The 20,232-nt window shown below is 24.2% G+C and overlaps 2 protein-coding genes across 2 annotated transcripts in view; both read left to right on the top strand.

Moving 5' to 3' along the window:
* The window catches only part of LOC122852033 (trichohyalin-like), a 30,784-nt gene extending 14,410 nt beyond the window's left edge, over positions 1-16,374 (top strand). Inside the window, 15 exon segments of the mRNA XM_044151588.1 lie at positions 648-1,487; positions 7,745-7,912; positions 8,475-8,642; positions 9,492-9,755; positions 9,885-10,289; positions 10,605-10,907; positions 11,008-11,160; positions 11,253-11,399; positions 11,478-11,617; positions 11,691-12,002; positions 12,004-13,834; positions 14,551-14,808; positions 14,899-15,086; positions 15,234-15,291; positions 15,455-16,374. Of these exon segments, the coding sequence (XP_044007523.1) occupies positions 648-1,487; positions 7,745-7,912; positions 8,475-8,642; positions 9,492-9,755; positions 9,885-10,289; positions 10,605-10,907; positions 11,008-11,160; positions 11,253-11,399; positions 11,478-11,617; positions 11,691-12,002; positions 12,004-13,834; positions 14,551-14,808; positions 14,899-15,086; positions 15,234-15,291; positions 15,455-15,490 (5,271 nt within the window). The 3' untranslated portion in view covers positions 15,491-16,374.
* Positions 16,375-16,554: 180 nt separating this feature from the next.
* LOC122852034 (ELKS/Rab6-interacting/CAST family member 1-like) lies at positions 16,555-19,925 on the top strand. The gene is made up of 4 exons (XM_044151589.1): positions 16,555-17,130; positions 17,196-17,356; positions 17,717-17,858; positions 17,942-19,925. Exons 1-4 carry the CDS (start codon positions 16,627-16,629, stop codon positions 18,053-18,055), a joined length of 921 nt encoding a protein of 306 aa, XP_044007524.1. The 5' UTR covers positions 16,555-16,626; the 3' UTR covers positions 18,056-19,925.
* Positions 19,926-20,232: the final 307 nt, after the last annotated feature.

Below are 20,232 nucleotides of genomic sequence, written 5' to 3'. Positions count from 1 at the left end.
TTCAAAATTTATTATTCAAAAAAAAAAAAAAAAAGTCGAAATAATGCTGGAAGAGTCAACTGATTACCAGTGGCGTGCCAGTGATATCAATAATTAATTGAATAATAAACATGATAAAAAGTTGCAAAAAAAAAAAATACTTGAAATTGAATCAAATCACGAGAAGATAATTGTTGTGAAAGCTGATTAATATGGATATTAAACAAGTGGATTTATAATTAAAAATAATTTGAAAGCTCGACGGGACCGTCGCTATTCTTTCGTCAACCATGACACACTTCTACGAGATTATATAGAAAAATTAAATAAAAAAAATTTTGTGTGTGGTTCATCAACAAGAGGTGTTATTAAAAAATCATTACCAAGACTGGATTTGTAAATGAAAAATAAAATTAAATCATAAAATGAATAGTATAATAAAATTTTTTTTTGTAAATTAAATAATGTATATGAAAATAAAATATTATCCAATCTCGTAATGATTATTTAAAATCACCCAAACAATATTGCTATAAACACAATCATCACTTTCACCAAACTACACCCAAAAAACAAAAAAAAAAAATAGATCTAAAAATGCTGTTGAATATTAATGATAATATTAAAAAAAGCAAGCGCGAGTAACGTCTGCTATTGCTTGTTATAAGGAGCTCAAAGCAACGAACGAGTCGTTGAAGAGTCTCCAGACCCAGTTGGAGCTTGCATATGCAACAACAGCATCATCTGGTGCGCCAGTAGCTGGATGTACTGGAATAAGCGTTGGTAGAAGTAGCAGTACTGGTCCATATTATACATCATCTTGTAATACAGCAACTCATCTTGGTGGAAGTGTTGCAGTGCCTGGTGGTGTGCCGGGTAGTACAACACTAACAGCAATACTTGAAACAAAAGATGCTCGTATACAAACCCTACAAAAAGAAGTTGATTTACTTGAAGCTGAATTGCAACGAATACGTGATTGTGGTGGTAGATTACGTGATCAATTACTTAAATCAGTACCAAGTGGTAATATAACACCAGGACCAGGTGTTACATCGTCTTCCTCAGTTATTGAAACTAGTATAAACAGGGTACATTCATTATCACTTCCAACAGCTCTTGAAAGTCTACAATCATCTGTATTAACACGTGGACCGGCCACAGCCATGACAACTCATACAATTACAAATACATTAACAAATCCGCTACTTACGAGTTCGACAGGTACAACAACAACATCAACAACAACTGGTACATCATCATGTTTCAATACTTCATCGTCTGGTTTATCAACAGGTGTAGTCAATCCATATACTGACAGACATCAAACAACATCTCATCATCATCATTCACAACAGCCATATCATTTGTATCATCAACAACAACAACAACAACAACAACAACAAACAATACAACAACATCTGAAGCAAATTGAGCCGGCCGCCGCTGGTGCATTGGCTCTTCATGCTCATAATTTCAACAAGCATGATCTCAACTTTAAACGACAAGTAAGTTTCTTCATCAACAACGTCCGCATCGAAAAGAACGACTCAACCTAGATCTCTGGACACACTTCCACTCTAACTATTATTATTGGTATTAATGTTATTTTTTGGTATTATTATTTATTATTAATATTATTATTATTTTATGATAATTAAATCCAACGAATATACATGGATAAAAATTTATAGAATATATAATACGTTGTCTTTCCATCCCAAGCAAACAGTATATATACTAATAACAATTATTCCATGCATTTAAATAAAAAAAATTGATATAAAAAGGCAAAAAGTATATACTGTCAACATTGAAAAATTGAAACAAAAAAAAAAAAAAAACACCAAACATAATATCTTTAAAACTTTTAAGTATAAATAAACATACATCAGTACGTTGTGCGTTATTTTTAGACAGCACACAATCGTACTTCCGTTTAAAAAAAAAATGAGTAAATAGAAAAAATAATATGATGGGAGACTCTACAGGATCTCTTGATAAAATAATATTTCAGTTAATAAAATTTAGAAATGAAAAATAATAAGATATTTTTTAAAAAAATTTATCAAATGAAATTTTTGGGTTAATCCTAGTTTAAAGACTCTAAAAAAATTTTGTGTATATTATGAAATTTTATTTATCGGGTACATATCAAATGGTATTTACTATCCAAAAAGTATGTATTATTCTCGTTGATAAATTTATATAATATATTTTCATTAACTTTGAAATATTAGTTGAAAATATAACTCAGCATTTCTCTGGAACTGATCTCTTCCGAGAAAATCCAAAATAAAATTTAAGTAATTTCGCAAACAGACGTAATAATATAGAGAAAATTCGGAAAATTCTAGATAAATAATTTTTCCAGAGAAATTCAAGCATTAGTCGCATTAAGGTTGTATCTTACAGTCTAGTTTTGATGATTGTGCTGATAAGAATATTCAATCAATATACTTACACTGTTGAATAGAAATTGCTTAATGGTTTAATTATGTTTAACGACTTTCGATGACTTTATCGTGTCTATTTTTTAATAATCAAAGTAACTAACAAATTTATTTTTATTTTAGTATATTTTAACTACTCAAAATAATAGAAAAAAAATCTTTATTTTAATTTCAAATACTTGGATAGGCTTAAAAACATATCAACAATTAAACATTTTCTTTATTTTTTTATTTCTTGTATTTGCGGTGTGAGATACAGCCTTAAACTGTAATGACTGAACACTTAACAATATCATTGTTATAATTATATTTTTATCCTAGTGATCGAGTTAAATTTCGATAAGTCGATAACCATACAAGCTAAAGTAAACATGCTGCAGTATCGTGGTATTTTCCATGAATTTTTTTATTTCTTTTTTTATTATTATATTCTGAGAGCGGTATGCAGGAAACTGATTACAAACCATCCGTGTTCAATACATTCTCAATATTTTTTATCATTAATATTTGTAAAAAAAAATTTTAATATTGTACCTCAAACAAGATATTTATTCCAATTTTTTTACCTTCAGTTATTTTACCTTCGTATTACCATAATAATAATAATTTTATTACTCTGGTTTTTTTTTTTTATTGTTTTTTATATACTATTTTTTATAATTTTTTCTTTTTAATTAAGTTTTTTTATTTGATATAACATATATATTATGAATTATTATTCAAATTTAATTTTTAGATTACATCATTAATAATAAATAAATACTCAAAATAATTGATTCGTAAGAATTTAAAAAAACTTCAAAGGTTTTTTTTTTATTTATGATAAAAAAAATGTAGTGATTCAGAATAACAGAGTTTAAAAAGATCAAATATTATAAAAAAATAAAAAGAAAGTCGTTTGGCTGTGTAGGATAGTTAATCATAATTATTAACGTACCTTATTAGAAAAAATCTAAAAATATAAAAAGAAAATCTATTAGACAAATAAACAAATGAAAAAAAAAAAAAATATCGAATTGAATTTTAGGCCTTAGAAATTGTTGATCCATTAAGATATTTAAAAAATGTTAAATGTACAGAAAGTAGATTTTTTTCGGGAAGTCAATAAATAAAAAATAAAGACAATTATAAAACTATTTATGTATAGAAAATATGTACCTATATATAAAATATATATTTGAGAAAAAAAAAAAACAAATTGTAATAGTTTGAGTAAAATTGAAAAATTTCGGAATGATATTTTTACATATTAAATAGTATTTTCAAAAATTGCCTACAATAGAAAAACCGCGATGAAAAAAAAAAACCGCTAAATTTAAAAAAATAAAAAAACACAAATTAGATAACGAGACTGATTCACAAAATAATTAATATTTCAAGTATGCAAAAGTCGATAGATTGAAAAACCATAAAAAAAAAAAAATAAACTTTATTTTCGAGGAATGCGTATAGATAAATAAATATAAAAAAATATAAATTTAATAGATAAAATTTATCCATATAATTTTATGAGAATATAAAAAAAAAACAAAAAAAAAAATATTTCCAGTGATTTAAATAATATCTTTTCAAATTCACTGTAATATACTGATAAAAATAAAAATATATAAAATTGTCAAAATTGTGAGAGAAATTAAATAAATAAATTTTAAAAAATTACAAAAATAAAGTTATATATATTTATGTCAACAAAAAAAAAAAAAAAAAAAGAAAAGATAATGATTGATCAAAAAAATTGGTGAGTTTCTTAAATTTTTAGTAGAAATATTAAAAAAAAAAAAAAATTATAATAAATCCTATCCTAAAAGTTCAATCATCTATCGGTAGAATAAATATTATTTTGAACCATTCGTTGCATCATTGCTATTAAATTATCACAATTATTGTTACTGAAAATCATTAATTGCAAATTGAATGCACTCAATCATTATTCTCATTATAGAGCAATAGTATAATTTATAAATTTTATTATAAATTTATAACCAATTCATCAAATTTATCATTATTAAATTATGATCTTGCTTTTCTGAATCACTAAAAATTATCATTATATCGTTCATACGAGCACGCGACCTTTCATTAGCATTAGGTAATAATATAGTTTAAAAAATTGAAATGCGAAAAATTTTTATAATAATTAATTATACACATAATTATTTTGTTTTATAATATTTTTTCTTCATTCATTTATTTATTAAGTGTTATTAATTAGTTTATTTTATTTTCACATTATTATTTTTTTTTTTTTTCTACCAAGTTTCAACCATGAGTCATCTTGTTGAAGGTGTTTATCACATACTTATCCCTACAATCAACTAAAAAAAAAAGTATATTTTTATTTTTCAACTCATCGACATGTATCAGATGATTCATTTATTTTTTTAAACATATATTGAATACATGTTCGTTTTTTTTTCAATCATTATTACGTAAAAAAAAAAAACATGTCAAAATCTGACAATTTAATATAATGATGTTATAAATAATATTTAACATTATATATAAAAATAAATAAATAAAAGCATGATGCATGTGCGCGTACAGCAAGTTTCAAATGCTTTCGTGAAAAATAATTAATAATATCTATTTCGAACTCTCTTTTCCTATTTAAAAATTATGCTTATGAAATTTCAATTAAACTTATAAATTTATTTTAAATAAAAAAATTTATAATTTAATTTTTTATTATTGTGTATTTTTTTTTTTTTTTCTATAACAAAATTTGGTAAAAAGTGGATCAAAATATTTCATCGTGATAAAATTCAATTATCCTTAAAATTGAATGATGGCTAGCCACTTTCGTTTGAATACATATATACCACATGAAAGGCATATTATATAATTTTTTTTTTTTTTAATCGCATGATAGATCAAGGCTCGATTGCACCACCGTCGGGTAAAATACCCTCACACTAATAAACTACAGGGTATTTATTTTAATTTTTGCTCAACATATAAATTTATTTGGTAGTGTATAATACGTTATTATTAATAACTTTATATATGCCTGGTAAATTTATGACAAAAATTTTATTATGTTAATCATTTTCTAATTTTATTTATGATGGTTTATTATTTTAATTAACCATATTAACATATTTTTATTGACAAATGCCATTAGCTAAATACAGACAGTCAAAAAAATACTTGAAAAATGTTGACTAATCAATATTTAAAATAAAATGTCAAGCTTTCGTTATCTATTGATTTTTAAACGACATTTTTTCTTATTTGAATTTTTATTTCAACATTTATTTTTGTGCACAAAAAAATTGATGTAAAAATTTTCAGTTTAACATTTAAAGATGTTGAAAATTTAACAGTTTTTTTTTTAACCGTGTATAAATAAAAACTGATAAAATTCCTTAGGGTAAAATTGTTGTAAGTACATCGTAAAAATTAAGTACCGGTTTTATTTAACATGAACAAATCCTTTGACCTGAGCTTGGTGCAACCGGGCCTTGGAGAATAAACATTAAATATTTTTACAAAACTGTTCATATATAAAATACATATACTATCATAGTCTATCTTTGCACTCATATCACTGTATTATCAAATTTTTTATTTATTTAAATATAGATAAAAATATTTTCAACGTGATTATCAGTATTATTATTTTATCTTTAAATAAATAAAAATACATAAAAATTATGCAAGTTAAAGTTTTAATAATTATTAAAACAATAATATTATTTATTTATAATAAGTTTAAGGTTTATTGTTAAGACATTGAAGCCAACAAATGCCCTCGATTTCTATTGATTCTCGTTTTTCTTACAAAGAAAGATAAAAATAAATATAAAAGTTTTTATTTTCATAATTGTATTTAAAAAAATAATATAAAATATTGTAGATAAAAATAAACGAGATTAAATGGATTATCGAGTTGGCTGAGTTGATAAAGAAAGGTTTTAAAATTATGAAATAAAAATATTTTAGCTTACTGAGGAGGTAAGGATATGAATTCATCCGTTGAACGAGAAGCACATCCAAGCTCTCCAAGCACCCAATCCTCAATATCAATCACTGCGTTTACTTAAACGAGACATCCCACTTCCAAACAATCTGGACTATCGTAATTATAACAAAAAAAAAAAAAAGTTAAATTAAAAAAAAAATCTTATAAATTTCCCTCTCAACCAAATTATTATTAAAGAACCAAAAATAAGTAAGTTCAATTAAATCAGCATTGATGTTTTCTGATCGTAGTAATCACTGAGTTATCATTACTTGTTTATTCATATATAAATATATTCAAAAACAAAAAAAAATTACAAAACATCATAATCATTTTGCATTTTGACATCAAACTATTTGATCCCATAATCAATCGATGCTTTATCAATGATTGTGTATTTAAATTCATCATCATAATTACTTCAATTTTCTTTTTTAAATTAAACAAAAAAAAAAAAAAAACTATTGACTCAAAATATAAATGGTAGATTAACGAAATTTTAAAAAAAAAATTTATAATCATTTAGGAATTCGCAGTGTTTATTAGTAATTTTTAAAACCCTTTCCATTGCATCCTTTTTCATGAATAAAAAAAAATATAAAAAAATTGTATTCAATGCAATATTAACTTTGTCACGTTCATGATTCATCACACGTTGTCATTATCATCATTAAAAAAATACACAAGAATTGGTTGTTTTAATTTTTACACAAAAAGTCAGATGATATATTATATAACAATATTATTATAATTTTATAATAATAATATAAAAAATAAACAGCCAATTCTTGAAGATAAAAAAAGTTTAGATATAGAGCTTAGTTTATAAATTAAACTGCTTTTCGTTTTTAAATATCAAATAATAAGTTTACTTACCTCACACTATAGTGAGATAAATAAACATAAATGTATTTGATATTCACTACGAACTCAATTGCCAGTATGCAAATAATGTAGACTTTATTAACAGACAATTCACGCTGAATGGTGGCTCAATCGAGTGGTTCACTAATAACCAAAAAAAAAGATTTTTTAAAAACATAACAACATTTTACATTTAAACAAATTTATATAATATATATATATATACATTTTTCAAAAAGTCTTTTTTGCATGTAATACTGATTATTATTAATGTTATCAGTCAGAAGATCAAGGTATTATTTTTATCATTATGAATTACAAGATGAATGAATAATAATGATAATGTGACAAATAAAATGATGAAAAAAATAAAGAGTAAAAAATAACATAACACAATGTAAATAAAAAAAGAAAAAAATATGGTTAATTATCTAAAAAATAATAATACTTATTGATTATTTGGTCAAATCGACAAATATTTTCACAGTTGGATGAACTTAGAACTGAAGTACAACGCAGGGACCAAGAGATACTTGGAATGTCAGCCAAAATGAAAACACTTGAAGAACAGCATCAGGATTATCAAAGACACATTGCTGTTCTTAAAGAGTCACTTTGCGCCAAAGAAGAACATTACAATATGCTGCAAGCTGATGTAAGATAATAATAATTCATTGTAAATTTTATTTATTTATTTACTTTTGTCCTATTATTATTATTATTATTATTATTATTATTATTATTATTATTATTATTATTATTATTATTATTATTATTATTATTATTATTATTATTATTATTATTATTATTATTATTATTATTATTATTATTATTATATATATATTATATTATATTATATATATATATATATATATATTATTATTATTATTATTATTATTATATATATTATTATATTATTATTATTATTATTATTATTATTATTATTATTATTATTATATTTATATTATTATTATTATTATTATTATTATTATTATTATTATTATTATTATTATTATTATTATTATTATTATTATTATTATTATTATTATTATTATTATTATTATTATTATTATTATTATTATTATTATTATTATTATTATTATTATTATTATTATTATTATTATTATTATTATTATTATTATTATTATTATTATTATTATTATTATTATTATTATTATTATTATTATTATTATTATTATTATTATTATGTTAAATAGGTTGAAGAAATGCGACTACGACTTGATGAAAAGAATCGTTTAATTGAAAAGAAAACCCAAGGAATGTTGCAAGCACAGCAAGAAAGAAATCGAATGAATAATGAATTTACAGAACTCAAAGATCATATGGAAATTAAGGATCGAAAAATTAGTGTTCTTCAACGTAAAGTAAGTTCAAATGATAATATTATCAATATTTCACATCATTACACTGATCCTCACTTTTTTACACCAATTATTATTTTTTAAATTATCATTTATTGTTGTTTGTAATTATTTATTGTACATGAATGGATGAGTAAATGAGTAAACATTTCAACGTCTTCTGTTATATAAATCAATACTTGATCAATGTAATTTGTATGAAAATATGTTCTTGTGTATATTATGTTAATGTAAGAAAGTTTGAACAAAATTTAATTGTATTTTTAAAATAATTATGATTAATTAAATAAAATAAAAAATAAGCCAATTTTCTAGTTGAATTGAAACTTGAAAATTCATTAGAAAATTGATTTTACATTTTTATTTCTTATATGTAATGTTAAACGTTCAAATTTTCTTGAGTTTTTATTTATTTTTTTATTATCAAGTATTTTCTATTTTATAGATGTAATAATTTGAAATTATATTGTTTTTATTCTTCTATACTTTGATGTTTTCAAAGTACTATTTTTTATTTTTATTTTATGTTCAAAGTGTCCAATCCCAGTACAACATACACGTAGAATGTATTCGTTATTATTTGTATGTGTAAATTGGTGTTGTTAAAAAAATAAAATAAAAAAGTTACGACGTGAAAATTGAGAAAACGTGATAAGAAAAGTAAGTACATAAAAAATGTTAGTTGTCCATTCATCTTTGTATATTTTGATAATTAATAAATGTATTTTTATTTGTAATATATCCCTGTAATAATGATCTAAATTACTTTGTTAATTAACAACTGGAATAATTGGAACAATGTAATATTTGAAAAAAATTTATACTAACACTGAATAATTTCGTTTTAACTAGATTGAAAATCTTGAGGATTTATTGAAAGAAAAGGATAATCAAGTGGATATGGCACGTGCGAGATTAATAGCAATGCAAGCACATCATTGCAGCAGTGAGGGTGCTGTTACTAGTTTAGAAGAAGCAATTGGTGATAAAGAAAAGCAAATGGCACAACTTCGTGAACAACGAGACCGTGCTGAGCAAGAAAAACAAGAAGAAAGAGAATTGCATGAACGTGAGCTTGCTGAATATAAAATGAAAATACATGCACTTGAATCTGAAGTATGTTTATTCGATTTTTTTTATATAAAAAAATAGTTATCAAGAAAAATCTATTGTGCTTTTGACACTCTTCATATTTATATATTTTTTTTTTTAATATAAATATTTTTATTTTTTATTTTGTTTAAGGTTGAAAAACTTGGTGCTAGACTTGAACGTGCTCAAACTGAAAAAGATAGATTAGAAACAAAATTAGAAAGTTCACAATCTGAATTGGGTAAAAGTAAAGCAGAATTAGACAAAGCTGCATCTGAAGTTGGTAGATCTGGTGCTGATTGGGAAGCAGCTAAACAACGTCTTTCACGTCTTGAGCTTGAAAATGAAAGATTGCGACACGATATTGAAAAATCATCAACACCATCAACAACATTTACAAGAACTTCACATAAATATGAATCATCACCAGAAATTGATAGAATTCAAGATCGTGCTGAAAAAACAGCACAAGAATTACGTCGTGCTCAAGCTGAACTCCGAGTTACACAAGCTGACAATGAGAGAGCTAAAGCTGAAGCAGCTGCTCTCCAAGAAAAGGTAAAAATATTCATTTTTTTTTCATTATGTTTCGATGATAATTGTGATAATCAATATTTTATTTCAAATCAACAATAAAAATTATATTTTTTTTTTAATAATACAACAGTTAAAAAACAAAATATGTGTGATGATTTGACTACGTAGTTTCATTGTGAAACTGAGACTGTGTGTTTCTTTTTATCATTTATTTAAGAACTTAGTTATTTTAAATTATCATTATCATCATCATTATCATCATTATTAGAAAAAAAAAAAAAAAAAAGAAAACAACAAGCAATGTTATGAATATTGTTATTATATGTTACGTGACAGGTTGAAAAGAGTCAGGGTGAGGTTTATCGACTAAAAGCTAGACTGGAAAATGCCCAAGGTGAACAGGAGAGTCTTCGTGATGAGTATGATAGAGCACAGGCAACAGTTGCTAGACTTCATTCTGAACGTGACAAAGCTGTTGGTGAGCTTGAAAAAGCACAAGAAGAATTGGAACGTACACAAGCAACACTTGGTAAAGCACAACTTCAACAAGAAAGATTGCAAAATATGCTTGATAAAGCACAAAGTGAAGTTGATAAACTTCAAGAACGTTTTGACAAATCACAAACTGAAGTTCGTCGAGTAAGTATTATTATATTACTTTATAATTACTATTGTTAAATATTTTATTGAAGTTATGATGATAATATAAATTTTATTTTTCGATTGAAAAAAATAATAGATGCAAATGGAAAAAGAAAAACAAAACTATGACTTTGAAAACGTACAGAGTCAGTTGGATAAAGCTTTGGGACAAGGTGCAAGAATGCAAAAAGAAAAAGATGCAATTCAACTTGAGGCTGATCGTTTCCAAGATAAATATGAAAAAACACAAGTGAATCAAATAATTCATATAAATTTTTTTTTCTTTTACTTGATTATTTAATCATTTTTTTTGTTGTTTTTTTGTTTTTTTTTTTTCAATAGATAATTATTCAAAGATTACAAAAAGAACGTGATAATTATCAAGAAGAAGTTACAAAACTTCAAAGAGACAAAGAAAACGCTCTCTCTGAATTAGAACTTGTCAAGGAAAGATGGGAAAAAACGCACAATTCGCACCAAAAAATAAGTGTAAGTTTATTAATAATAAATAATAATGTTACTTTAATTTAATTTGAAATATATAAATAAAATGGTTTGATTATTCAGATGGAGCGTGATGATGCAATAACAGAAATTGAAATGCTCAAAGAAAAATTCGAAAAAGCTCAGTATTCATTGAACAAAGCAATTGAGGATCGTGATATTTCAAGTAAAGAATTTGAAAAACAAGCTGGTAAATATGACAGGTAAGTGTTAGCAACATAACAAGCAAAACTATTGAATACCAATAATATATATTAAATATTATTCTCATTAAAGATTACAGAGTGAAGTTTATCGTCTACAAAATCGCATTGAAGTTACTGAAGCCGAGAAAGATCGTCTTGAGCTTGAATCAGGAAAAAATTTACATTTATTAAATAAAAGTCGTGAAGAGGCACGTAAAGCCCAAGAAGAGCTAGCACGTGTACAAGAAATGTATGATCGTGCAGCACTTCAACTTAGTCGTACTAAAGAAAATGAGGAAAAATCAAAAGAAGATTTGGATCGTTTATCAGTTGATCTTGAAATGATACGTGAAAGATATGATAAATCACAAATGGAATTACGTAGATTACAAAATGATCGTAAGTGAAAAATCACAAGCACGTGTTAATTAAATAAACGTGGCGTAAATGGAAATTGAAAAAATGTATGAAAAACATGATAGACTACAATCAGAATTACGTAAAGCACAAGCTGAAGCTGAAAGATTACGTTCAGAAGCTGAAAGTTCACATGAAGAATGTGAAAGATATGCATCAAGATTTGGTAAATATCAAGAAAATCAAGAACGTCAAAAAGAAGAATGTGAAAAAGCTAAATTGGAAATTGAAAGATTAAGTGATCGTTTGGACAAGGCACTTGTTGAACTTGAACGTGCAAGAAAAGCTGAACAGGATTCATCAAGACGTCGTGCTGATTTGGAGCAAGCAATGAGTACCAGAGGTAAATATCAATTCGAGCAGGAAAAATGGCAGAGTGAGGGCAATAGGCTACAGCAGGATCTTGATAAATATAGAGAAAGACTTGAAATACGTGAGGCTGATCTTAAACGTATGCAAACAACATGTTCAGAGCTTGAGGCTAAATTACATGAGGCACAATTGCAAGCTGATTTAGCACGTGAAGAAGCAAGTAAAGCTAATAATAATCATAAAAAAATGAAAACAGATATTGAAAATACTAAAATTGAAGCTGAAAAAATACGTGATAAACATGATAAAATTAAAGCCAAAGCTGATGCACTTGAGGCTGATAATGAAAAATTAAGAGTTGAAATTGTTAGACTTGAAAGATTAATGCAAACGGAAGGTAAAACAAGATCAGAAAGTGCTAGTATTGAAGTTGAAAGATTACGAGCAAGTTTAGATAAAGCAATTGTTGCCAGAGATCAAGTTGAACTTGAAGCAGGTAGACTTGCTAAAGAACTTGAAAAATCACAATTAATTATGCAAAAACATCAAGAAGCGGCTGATAATGCAAAAAAAGAATATGAAAGAGTTATCAATGAATTATCAATGATGCGAGAAGAAAAAGAAAATTTAAGACAAGAACTCAGAAGAATGCAACAAATTCAACAAAATCATGGAAATGAAGAAATGGCAAAATTACAACATGATTTACAATTAATTATTCGTGAACGTGATAAAGTTGCTGCAATACTTGAAAATCGTGAAAAACATTCTGAAAAAATTGAAAAATTACGTGAAAAACTTGAAATTGAAAATAAACAATTACAAGTAGAAAGAGATCAATTGGTATTACAATTAGAAAAATCACAGGATATGTTAATGAACTTTGAGCAAGAACTTAATTCAAGTGAAACAGAAGTTGATAGACAACGTAAAGAAATATCACGTTTACAACAATTATTACAAAATCAGTCATCATCATCAGTCAATGATCGTGCAACAAAAGAAACACTTGATGCACAATATCGTGAAGTTGAAAGACTTACACAACAAGTACAAACACTTACTCAAGCTCATAATAAAGAAAAACAACATGCTGAACAATCAGATAAACGTATACAAGAATTACAAAAACAACTTGCAAATGCTGCTGCAGGTGCAACAAATGAAACACAAATTGAACAATGGAAAAAACTTGTAGAAACGGAAAAACAACGTGCTGATAATGCTGAAAAAAATGCAGCTGATTTACAAAAAAGAATACAAACATCTGAAAGACAATTACATGCACAACAACAACAAATACAACAGATGCAGATACATTTACAGCAAGCACAACAACAGATGCAACAACAATCAAAACAACAAAATAATGGTGCTGGTCCTGGTGTTGCTGAATTACGAAAGGAACTTGATAATGCTCGTGAAGAAATTAAACAAGTTACTGTTGAACGTGAGCGTTTGACTGCTCAGCTCGAGATGTTGTGTCAGGAACTGGAGAAAAATCAGGTTAGACGATTACGTCTGGATAATGACTGCAAAATTTTTAAGTCTGATCTTGTCGCACTGATCAACTTGCAACATATTATTATGTCTCACTGTATCCACTCATGGCCTGCCATTTTCTCTACTGAAAAAAAAAAAAAAAAAACATTTATTACACTCTTGCAATGCAATATCAATTACAATATCACGTTTTTCAACGTTAATGAATTAATATTTATTATTTATATTTATCAATGACATTTACTGCAATACATTCATTGCACACGTCTATTATCAAAATATTATTTTATAATCATCATTGTATTATTTTGTAGTATCATCATGTTCAAATATGCATCATCGTTTTATTATTTTTTTAAATTGCTATAGATTTGTTAACAATTATTTTATTTTTTTATGCAAATTAAACAATGATCAAAGTCATGGAACAATATATTGCACTGCTCATGGCTACTTGCTCTTTGTTATTTTTTATTATTTTACTTTTATATTATAACACTTGTTTTTATTGTATGTTTTTGGCTATTATTTTTATGAAAAAAAATAAAAAAATAATAATTTATATTAATTTTATATGAGCATTATGATAATGTTGTCTTGATTTTTGAATAAAATTTTATTATAAAATGCACTCAATATTTTTATGTAGTAAAAATGGAATGAAAAATATTTTTTTATAAATTTGTAATAATATTAATTTGAGATAATGAATGATACAGGTGGATCTTCACGAGGCGAACAAGAGACTTCAAGCTGGCGGAGGGAAACCTGGCGTCGATAATAATCAAGAAAGGAAACAACTTGATGATCAAAGACGTCAGTTAGAAGAGCAAAGGAAACAAACAGAAGAACGAGCAAGAATTGCAGAGGGTAGATTTAGAGCAGCTGAAGAAAAAGAGAGAATGTTACAGAGTCTTGATCAAGAACTTAAAAAAAGAAAAGATAAAATTGATCAAATGGAACAACAAATACGAAAAGTATTAAAATTAAAAATCTATAAATTAATACACAAATGAAATTATTATGTAATTAACAAAACTTTTTTTTTTTTTTTTTTTTTATAACAGAGTGGTGGTTCACCAGATAAACGACTTGCAGAAGTACAAAAATCATTGGAAATTGCTGAAAAAGAATTGGAAAAAGCTAAAGATGAAGCAGGTAGAAGTTCTGCCGAAACTGAAAGATTACTTCAACTTGTACAAATGACACAAGAAGAACAAAATTCAAAGGAAAAACAAATTCGAGATCTTTCAGAGTACGTTGTTATTGTTGTTGTTGTTGTTGTTGTTGTTGTTGTTGTTGTTGTTTTATTTTTTTTAGTTTAAAAAATAATACAAACTATTTAATTTATATTTAATTATTTCTACTATTATATAATGATTATTTTTTATAAATTTTCTAGAGCACTAAAAGCAGCACAAGCCAAGTTGAAACAAGCAACAACTGCACAACAACAAGAGGTCAGTATTTCATTTTGAAAAATTATCATATATTTTTATTTTCTAACTATCCAATGAGTACATAATTATATGCAATTTTAATATTATTCTTTTCACGCTAACCTGGACATCAAAAAAAAATAAAAAATCTTTTTAATTAATAAATTAATATTCATAAAAAAAGGCTGGCCCTGCTGGATTCTTGAAAAGCTTCTTCTAAAATCGTTTACCATTGGAGAAATCATCTCAGTTTTGTTTTGTTTTTTTTTTTTTTGTTTATTGCAAAAATTGATCAGTTAAAAATTGCAATTAACGTGCATGAACTCATTTATGTGAACTGATAAATACGCAGTTTTGTGTGTGTTTTTTTTTCGATATATAAATTATTTGTTTATAATTTATTAATGATCGATAATACTACGACCATTAATCTATAAACTTGATAAAAAAAAACTTAGAAATATTCATAAACAATTATTAATAATAACAACTTAATTGAAACAATAATCATTTTGATTATTAATCTTTTAAAATAAAAAAGAAAATTATTATTGTTATTGTTATTATTACTATTAATAAGTATATATAAAAATAAAAAATGGCAACAATAAAAAAAATCCACATAGTAAATACAGTATTTCCAACTAATATTAATAACTTATTATCCACAATTAATAATTAATGTGTGATTTTTGCATGTCTTAAATTGAATAATAATATGCACATAAAAATTTTGAAATTAAAAATTAATGTAAATGAGGAAAATTATGTTAAAATTCCAAATATTATTTAAAATTATCTTGATTATTTAAAATTATCTTGATTATTATTTTATTTATTTATATTTATTTATTTTTTTATTGACCCATCTGTATATCGGACATTTGCGTTATTGCAAAATGAATCTTGCTTCGGATAATGAAAAGGATAAAATTTGTCATGATAAATTAAAATTCAAGAATACAAAAATGAATAATTATAACATTGAAAAAAAATATTCTTCACTGAATAATTATGAAAAAAATGATTCAGATAATTATAAAATAATAAAATTACAAGAAATTATTAATCATAAACAAAATAAAATTGAAAATTTAAAAGATGTAATTTCTGATTTTAAAGATTTTCTTAATTTAAATCCTGATATCAAAGAATTTTATAATCTTAAACTTCAGATAATTGTTGGTGATCAAAGAATTCATGAGCTTGAAAATTGGATTGAAAAAAATAGTGATGTAAAAATTGAAAAAACTAAAATAATAGAGTTAGAAAAAATGGTTGCGAGTCTTGAAAGGATCGTGAAAAATACAAGATAAAATTGATATTTTCGAAAAAAATATTTTGCAAAATGAAAAAATGCCACTGACTTTTCTTGATGATGAATTAATTATCGATGATGATAACAAAATAAAAGAACTAAATTACACAATAAAAGATAAAAATAACAAAATTCAGCAACATGAAAAACAAGTAAATGAATTACAAATTGAAATTAATTTTCTAACTAAAAATATGGAAAAAATGCAAAATGAATTAACAGAATATGAAGCTGAAGATATTGGTGTACTGAAAGAAGAGATACGAGTAAGAGATGAAAAAATTCAACAACTTGAAAATGAAATTGAATCATTAGAGCATACATTCAGTGAACGATTCGAAGATCTTGATCACATTGAAGAATTGGTTAATATGATTAAAGAAAAAGAAGAAAGAGAGTATCAATTAGTCATAGAACTTGGTAATGAAAAAGAAAAAAATAACGAGTTGACTGAAGCACTACGTGAAAGTATCAAGATATCGAGTCAAGAACAAAACAAATCACGTTCTATTGAAAAAACAAAAAGAAATGCTCTAACTCGAGTAAGTTATTAATAATTAAAACCAATAAGAAATTTATTTTATTGAATTAATTTTAAATTTATTAGATTGACGAATTGGAGCAGAGAATAACATCAATGCAATCAGCTTCAGCTATCAAGTGTTATACTTGCCAATCTTTGTTGCAAAAATTAGCAGACAATGAGAAAAAACTAGACTGTTTGACAAGAGAACGAATGATACAGCTCAAAGAACTCCATCAAATAAAGTTAATAAAATTTAATTTTTTTCTATTCAAACAGTAAAATTGATACTAATTATTGATGAATTTTTTTATCCTAAAATCAAAATTTTTTAACATTTTTAGAGTTTCTTAGATATTCATTTTAATTTAACAAGCAGTTTCATCTTGATAAAACAATAATTAATCATATTCATCAAATAAAAACAAATAAAGTACAGTATTTAATTATTTTTTGTTTTTTGTTTTGTTGAAATCATTTCCATTGTAAAACAACATTTTTCAACGAGTTGTGACGAACTCAAATTAACTAACAATCTATGCAATTAATTATTTAATTAACACAATCAATAATGAATTAATATAATTCATCATTTTTTTCATCAGGCGTGAAGCATTAAGAGCAACTTTGTCAGAGAAAGATGCTCATCTAGCACTCCTTGAGTTGCCTAGTATTGAAAAACAATCAATTCAAGCTGAAAAACTTAGAAAAGACAAGGAAAAAATTATCGAGCAACTAAAAAATGAAGTATAAATAATATTTTTTATTTTATAATTATCTTAACAATTATTTTTACTCATTAAATTATATGATTTTTGAATTTTTATTAGGACAAAAAGTACATGGAATTATCAGAAGAAAGTGAATCAAGTTCATCAAGTACAGATAATCCACCACTTCTTACTAGTACACTTGAACCTAGTGACAATTACGGAAATTTATAAAAACCATTTGGACCTAATTAAAATAAATACGCAAGTCAAGATGGGTAAGCAATAATCACAATGAAAACAAATTGATGAATATGAACGTTTTAATTTCGTTTAAATCGCACATAATAATATCGAAATTAATGACAATAGCATATACATATTTAAATAATCATATAACTCAATCTAGAATATCATAGACATAATAAATAATTATATTATTGGACCATATTCGTTGTTATTCACTATAACCAGTTGAAAAACAAATCGAAAAATAAATAAATAATAAAAACTGTATTAATTTTAGATTAAACAAATTTTTAATTTAAATTCATCAATAAAATTTTAAAAATTGTTTGTTAAATTTAATTTTAATAATAAAATACATATATCAATAAATAAAAGTATAAATGAGTAATTTTTATTATAATTAATTTGGAATTCTTGTCAAGGGTCCAAATATTTCAAGAATTAAAAAAAAAAATAAATAAATAAACAAACAAAACATTTATTATAAGCAATATATATGTTAGTATTAATTAATTTGTATAGATAATGAATTTATTATTATTTACAATAAAATAATTACGATAAATTTAAATTACAAGGTCGATGAAGAAAATAATACTGAGTGTGTATTATTCAAGTTTGACAAATGAGCAAATATTGTATTCGATTATTATATTGACAATAATGACTGTTTATATGCATCTAATGTTTTATCTAATTCTCGAATAATAGGTATAATTTATTTCTCAATTTATTATGGATATTATTACATTTTTTTTTACTGTAGATATAATATTATTTATAGTAATATAATTTATAATAACATGTTGGACAATGCCAGATGGAATTAGATTATACTTTAAAAAATAAATACAAAAAATTTATAACATTTGGAATTGGTTTATCTAATATCATTGATTTTTAGAATCGGAGTCTAATTATTATACTAGTCAAGGTACTAATTTATTAGTTTTTTTTTCTGTAAATAAACACAAAACGAAAAAATATATAAAAGAACAAAATATGTAATGCTATATAATTATTGTACTGTTCATTAGTGTTAACGAAATCTGGCTTGTCTATCCACTAAAAAACGAGACTGTAGATAGTAGTAACTTTATTCTTTTTCTTCAGAAAAAAAATTATAATGAATTAAAATTTTAAAGAAATTAAAATTCTACCGTTGTGCAACAAACGGACTTTTATCAAATTTTGACTCTTATTGTACTTTATTAAAAAACAAAAAGAAAAAAAAATAATATGCAAAGTATTATAATAATAAAAAAAAAATACTGTGTTATTAAATGTATTGTAAATTATTTTTATTTGCCCATAACAGTCATTAATAATTTTCCATCTTTCTTATTTCTACAAATCTTACAAAAAATATTATCAATAAATTTTTTATAATATAACAATTAGTTACTATGAATTTTTACAATTCATAATAGTTAAAAAAAAAAATGACCTATTATTTATTTTAATTAAGAAAATTTTTAAATCAAAACTGATTGTTATTTGCAGATTAAAAATAATTTATAATAAATGCAAAAAATATTATCATGTTAATGTGAGTTGAAAAGATATATTATAAAAAATTATTGAGTTTTGAAACGTGCTATCGCCATATCAAATCGATATATATATCATCATGTTAAGATAGAGATAAAATAATATGAGAAAAATAATAAAGAATAAATATAAATTATTATATAAGTATTTATCGTTAAAAATCGAATTGTTAATTCTAAATGACTGTTTCCACAAAGAGTGGACTTTTTCCTTCATATAAAATAAATATTATCTAAAAAAACATAACTCTGACGAGCAAAAAAAATAATAATTTAAAATAATATATCAAACGTAAATAATATATCACAATAATTAACTTGTTGAAACATAATATACAAATATAATTTATAAAAAATAAAATTCTTTTTATTATGATTATTGAAATTGCCAGAATTTCAGTGCACTTTGTTATAGACGATAATATTATCAACTTGTTTATTACTATATAGAAAGTCTAATACATGAACTTTATTGATGTAAATTTAAAAAATAACTCAAAATGAAAAAAACCAGTTATTTTTTATTTTAATTACGTTGTTGAAGCATCAAATTGATTTGTTATTATTAATGTTAAATGAAAAAAAAAAAAAAAATTTTGAATTTAAGTAAAC

Source organism: Aphidius gifuensis, linkage group LG3 (assembly GCF_014905175.1).
Source record: "Aphidius gifuensis isolate YNYX2018 linkage group LG3, ASM1490517v1, whole genome shotgun sequence".
Classification (NCBI taxonomy): Eukaryota; Metazoa; Arthropoda; class Insecta; order Hymenoptera; family Braconidae; genus Aphidius; species Aphidius gifuensis.
The sequence above is the reverse complement of the archived record's forward strand: the minus strand, read 5'-3'. Positions and strand labels throughout refer to the sequence as shown.

Excerpts from the sequence above, each read along its gene's own strand:
- LOC122852034 (XM_044151589.1), top strand. The coding sequence starts at position 16,627 with ATGCCACTGACTTTTCTTGATGATGAATTAATTATCGATGATGATAAC. Across the intron at positions 17,357-17,716 it reads AAAGAACTCCATCAAATAAA|GCGTGAAGCATTAAGAGCAA; the intron begins GTTAATAAAATT and ends TTTTTTCATCAG. Across the intron at positions 17,859-17,941 it reads TCGAGCAACTAAAAAATGAA|GACAAAAAGTACATGGAATT; the intron begins GTATAAATAATA and ends AATTTTTATTAG.